Here is a 6,075-nt window from a genome sequence, read left to right on the forward strand (position 1 = left end):
ATATGTAAGAGATGTGCAACTTGGTCTTCATGTAGGACCCCTAACAGCAGGAGCAGGGCCTGTCACTGACTCTGTGACCTTTGGATCCCTTTCCCCTAACTGGGCTGGAATGCCTATCCTCAATAGGAGAAGACACACATAGTCCTACAGCAACCTGATATGACAAGGAGAATTAATATCATGGGAAATCTCCTCTCTGAGGAGAAAGGGAGAGGGGATGGGAGAAGAGAGTTAATTAAAGGGAACTGGAAGGAGAGGAGGGAAGGGAAGCTCCTAAGCTCCTATTGGGACGTAAAGTAAATGAATTAATGAACAAAATGTACCAGAAAGGGAAGTGTACTAGTAATCAGGTACCATAAATTTGAAGATCCTTACAGGCTTCCTGTAGCATCATCTGTGATGATCCATGAGCCTTGAAGGGGGGGGGGGGCATATTATAAAGATAGTCAATTTAAGATTAAGCCCTATACAGTCTTATTAGTCATAAGCTGTACAAAAAAAAAAAAAAAAGCTTCAGGATTGCCAGCCTTGATAGGCAGCTGCCCATGTGCCAACTTTGTTCACCCGTGAACTTAAGTGTGCTTTAAAATAGCACATAAACTTGCAAAGGAATAAGAAGTGACCATGAACAAAGGGAGGAGTTGGAAAGAGAAGTAACCATGTGGGTTCAATCCAAACACATTATATGTATGTTTGAAATTATCAAACAATAAGTTTTGTATTTTTTAAATAAAAATTTTACCCAATAACTTTGAAAATATAATAAAATTTTAAAATTAGTAGAAAATAAACAAAGATTCAATAAGGATCAGGTAAGATATTGCTGTGGACTTTTACAGGTACATTTATTAACTTGACCATGTATTTCTATCAAATGTGGGACTGAACTGGTAGAATGCAAAGTTAAATTTGGAGTTTTTATAGTTATGCTTTGTGGAGAGCCGCTTGGGCATGCCCGGGCAAAACGCCATTACAAGATGGCGCCGACATCCGGCTCTGACCCTGGAAGACAAGTAATATTACGCATGCGCAAGGGCAAAAGCGCCCCAAGTCTTGGCCCAGCCCAGGGCATCTTGTGAGGTAATGAGTAAGCAGCCAATCATAGACCACACGCCGCCTTAGGGTGTATATAAGTAGTGCCATTCCTGGGCTCGGGGTCTTCCTCTCATTACTGCTGAATAAACGCTTGCTGCAGAAGAATCCTGGTGTCTGTGTGCATTCTTGCTGGTGAGACGACCACGTGGGCTACAACTGGTGCCTAAACCCGGGACGCCAGGCTACCGACCATCGTCAGCGCTGAGGAGACCCCCCCCACCACGGGGAGGATTCAGAACTGCAGTCTCAGGTAAGCTCTGAGAGATATGTTCCTTGAGCCCCTCGTGGCTATAGGAGTGGTTCTCTTGGCTTTTCTTTTGTTTTGTGTGGGCAGATATTGCTCTTGCTTGCAAGATTCAAAATACCGCCATGCTATATTAGAGGGAGAAGCCGTTTTAGGGGAACTACAGGATAGCATGTCAGAAACAGAGCGAAGTGAACGTCTTGGGGCCCGAAAGAAAAGACATAAGGATAAGCAGTTAAACCCCTCCAAGGAGGAGAAAGATAAGGGAAAGGACACCCTGGGAGAGAAAGATAAAGAGGAATTTTCAGCTAAAACTAGTAAAAAGAAGCCTTTGTATTCACTAAAGGAACTAGAGGCTTTGGGACTTTCCAGTTCCGATTCAGAGGGACTTTCCCCTTCTGAGGAGGAGGATCTAGAAGAGGAAGCAGCTCGCTATGAGAGAGAGAGGTACCACCCAGACGAGCGGCCGCCTTGGAAAAATCGAAAGCAAATAAAAGCAGGAAGTCGGGGTGCTGTCTCTTCTCGGCCCGCTGCTTCTGCCACTCCCTCTGCTCCCCCGCCTTATTCCCTGGGTGGAGGCTCTAAGACATTTATGTCCTCCCAGGCTCGAAGGCAAATTTCTCTCAAGTACCCTGTATGGGAAAATGTTGAAGGAGGACACACTCATGTAGCCGTAGATTACCCTCAGATCAAAGAGCTCGCAGAATCTGTCAATAAATATGGTAGAGATGCTAATTTTACCATTATGCAGCTAGAGAGACTTGCCACCGTGGCTATGACTCCTAATGATTGGGAGACCACTATTAAAGCTGCCTTACCTAACATGGGTCAGTATATGGAATGGCAGGCACTATGGTATGACGCCTGTCGAGCTCAAGCTCAGACTAATGCCTTGGAAGTGGGTCCCCAGAGAGAATGGACCTTTGATCTCTTAACAGGACAAGGTCAATATGCCAACCATCAGACCAACTATGAATGGGGAGCTTATGGGCAGGTTTCAACCGCTGCTATTAGAGCTTGGAAAGCACTTTCAAAAAAGGGGGAACCCACAGGTCATTTAACAAAAATAATTCAAGGTCCTCAGGAGCCTTTTGCTGATTTCGTGGCCCGAATGACGGAATCAGCAGGCAGGATCTTTGGTGATCCGGAACTAGTTAAGCCAATGATAGAACAATTAATCTATGAAAAAGCTTCCCCTGAATGTAAAGCAGCTATCCTCCCAAGGAAAAATAAGGGATTAACAGACTGGATAAAAATCTGCTGAGGACTGGGAGGACCTCTTACAAATGCTGGTTTAGCAGCAGCTATTTTACAAAGCAGAAGCCAAGGTCAATCAAAGAATTCTAGGGTTTGTTTCAACTGTGGAAAACCTGGACATCTCAAACGAGAATGTCAGACTAAACAGCAAAAAAAGATCCCTGGTCTCTGTCCAAAGTGTGAAAAAGGACGCCATTGGTCCAATGAGTGTAGGTTGGTTAAGGATATTCAAGGAAAAATTATTTACCATGATGCCCCAGCAGCGGCTATCCTGCAGAGCAAGAGCCGCTCAGGTCCAGGAGGCAATAAAACCTGCTATAGCTGTGGTAAACCAGGCCATTTGAAGCGAGATTGCCGTGCTACTGCACAAAAGAAAGTTCCAGGATTGTGCCCCAAATGTAGGAAGGGTAATCATTGGGCCAATGAATGTCGTTCAGTTAGGGATATTCAGGGAAAACTTATTCAGCATAAAGCCCCCCTAATGAGAGGATGAAAATATTCCAAAAAACGGGTTTCAGGGCCCCAGGTCCCAGGGCCCCAAAAGATATGGGACACAAGCAGGCAACAGGAGGGTCTATCCAGCTGTAGAGCAACAAGAGGATCGGCAGGATTGTGTCGGGAGCCACTCCCGCCATTACAAGATGGCGCCGGTTTCCTGCTTCCTGGTTCTTCTTGCCAGCATTGTTTTGCGATCTGCGCATGCGCCGCCTTATGCTAATGTAGGCTTGTGTGGTCCTCCATTTGGAGACCACATGCTAATTGGGTTTTGTGTGGAGCACCAATTACAGACGAACAAGTCACCCTGCTGGCTACTTAAGCAGAACGCACACAGGGTTCGGGGTCCTTCTCCATCTGCTGTTAAGAGCCTCACAATAAAGTTGCTGCTGGACAAATCCGTTGTTGCTGCGTCGTCCTTATCGGTGAGGGCTGCGCGTGACAGGATTGGACCTCCGTTCCACCTCCCAGTTCTTATTGATGCCCCAATTGGGTGTTCAGCCCGTTCCAGTTGAGTTTGAGGGCCCTCTGCCCAAGGGAAGTGTTGGCCTGATACTCGGACACTCCTCTCTTACCCTAAAGGGGCTTATTATCCATCCTGGAATAATAGATCAAGATTATACTGGAAGGCTTCAAGTTCTTTGTTCTTGTCCGCAAGGAATATTTTTCATTTCCCCTGGAGATAGGATTGCCCAGTTAGTTCTCCTTCCAAGCTTGCAGGATGTTTTCCCATCCACAGGAATGACAAGGGGCAACGAAGGGTTCGGTTCTTCAGGAACTGACTTTGCTCACTTGGTGGTTGATTTAAAAACTAGGCCCACCTTACAATTACAGATAGAGGGGAAACTTTTCACTGGCATTTTAGATACTAGGGCTGACCGGAGCATTATCTCTTCAAATTGGTGGCCTAGGGCATGGCCTGTTACACAATCATCTCATTCCTTACAAGGGTTAGGATATGAAGCCAGCCCTGCAGTCAGCTCATGCCCGTTGACCTGGCAAGTACCAGAGGGTCAGACAGGAAGTTTCATACCTTATGTACTTCCTCTCCCCATTAACCTCTGGGGAAGAGACATCTTGCAAGACTTAGGATTGGCATTGACCAATGAGTACTCTCAACAAGCTGTTGATATAATGAAAAGGATGGGTTATAAGAAAGGAAAAGGCCTTGGTAAACAGGAACAAGGGAGATTACACCTGATTTCACAGGAAAGTAATGCAGGGAAACAAGGCCTGGGTTTTTCATTAGCTGCCATTGAGGGTTCCATGCCCTTATCTTGGCTCACAGAGGAGGCTGTATGGGTTTCTCAATGTTCCCTTTCCTCTGAAAAGCTGGAAGCCGCTACAAGGCTGGTTAAAGAACAGGTATGTCATTCAGCATTGCCTCGAGGCATGGAGTGCCTGGGGAAAAGCCTAAAATCCTTATACTTCCCAAAAATTTGGACAATTCTGTCGCCAGATGGGGGTGACCCATCTGACAGGTCTCCCATATAACCCTCAGGGACAAGGCATCATAGAAGGAGCTCATCGCACACTCAAATCTTATTTAATAAAACAAAAAGGGGGAGTCGAGGAGGCTCTGCCCTCAGTACCACGAGTGACTATCTCTATAGCACTCTTCACCCTTAATTTTCTAAATTTGGACAGTCAGGGCCATTCGGCAGCAGATCGTCATTGTCTGGAGCCCAATAGGCCTAAAGAAATGGTCAAATGGAAAGATGTCCTGACTGGTCAATGGAAAGGCCCGGATCCTATTTTAATAAGATCCAGGGGAGCTGTCTGTGTTTTCCCACAGGAAGAAGATAATCCTTTTTGGTGACCGGAACGCTTGACACGGAAGCTTGTGATACCTGAAGATGACTCCCCAAAGGACGTGCCTGCAGAGGAAAGTGGTCGGAAGGGTTTGATGAGACTCTCGAATCATTGAGAGCGGCAGTGATAGCCATCAACTCGACACGAGTGGACCTGTCATTGACTGAAGGACTCTCCTCCTGGATCTCTTCAGCCTTTTCTTTCTTTAAAGAGTGGGTGGGGGTAGGCCTGTTTGGCACTGCCTTAGTTTGTGGTTTAGTGTTCTCACTTTGGTTGGTGTGTAAGCTCAAAGCCCAACAACAATGTGACAAGGTCGTAATTGCTCAAGCGTTTGCAGCCATGGAACAGGGTTCCTCCCACGCAATGTGGCTTTCAATGCTGACAAAAAACTGAGTGCCTTTCGCTGACAGCCCATGCACCCCTAGGGAAGGGTGTCACAAGTGGTATGGTCTAATTTTCTTCACACTGGGGATGCGAGGTTAAGCACTGCACAGAGAAAGGCTCATAATAGGCAGTTCTCTGGGAAGCATGTTTGATTGCATGAAGGTTGTACCCAAGATCCTTCCCCTGGAAAAAGGTACAGGACAGGTCTAGAGTCGCATACAGGTGAAGGGCCTGTAGCTGGCTCTAGTACAATGTCCCATTTTTCACACTAGGGATCAAACCTCTACTTCCGTCCGTTGTGTTCTTGTTTGTTGGTCAGCTTCTAATAAAACAAAAAGGGGGAGATGTGGAGAGCCGCTTGGGCATGCCCGGGCAAAACGTCATTACAAGATGGCGCCGACATCCGGCTCTGACCCTGGAAGACAAGTAATATTACGCATGCGCAAGGGCAAAAGCGCGCCAAGTCTTGGTCCAGCCCAGGGCGTCTTGTGAGGTAATGAGTAAGCAGCCAATCATAGACCACACGCCACCTTAGGGTGTTTATAAGTAGTGCCATTCCTGGGCTCGGGGTCTTCCTCTCATTACTGCTGAATAAACGCTTGCTGCAGAAGAATCCTGGTGTCTGTGTGCATTCTTGCTGGCGAGATGACCACGCGGGCTACAATGCTTTTATTTGTATGCATTTTTTTTTTGAAGTATGGAATGAGCATCTAGAAAAGGTGGGTTAATGTTTGGGCAAAACCTTGAATCAACTTTTGTATGTTTGGTACCAAGGCTGCTTCCTGTTA

At 46.5% G+C, this 6,075-nt stretch overlaps 1 protein-coding gene across 1 annotated transcript; it reads left to right on the forward strand.

Annotated features, from left to right (window-relative positions):
- The first annotated feature begins 1,511 nt into the window (after positions 1–1,511).
- Positions 1,512–2,603, forward strand: LOC129685473 (igE-binding protein-like). Its single transcript, XM_055619010.1, has one exon. The coding sequence runs from the start codon at positions 1,512–1,514 to the stop codon at positions 2,601–2,603; it is 1,092 nt and encodes a 363-aa protein (XP_055474985.1).
- Positions 2,604–6,075: the final 3,472 nt, after the last annotated feature.

This window comes from Psammomys obesus, unplaced genomic scaffold, assembly GCF_907164565.1.
Source record: "Psammomys obesus unplaced genomic scaffold, mPsaObe1.curated_primary_1811, whole genome shotgun sequence".
NCBI lineage: Eukaryota > Metazoa > Chordata > Mammalia > Rodentia > Muridae > Psammomys > Psammomys obesus.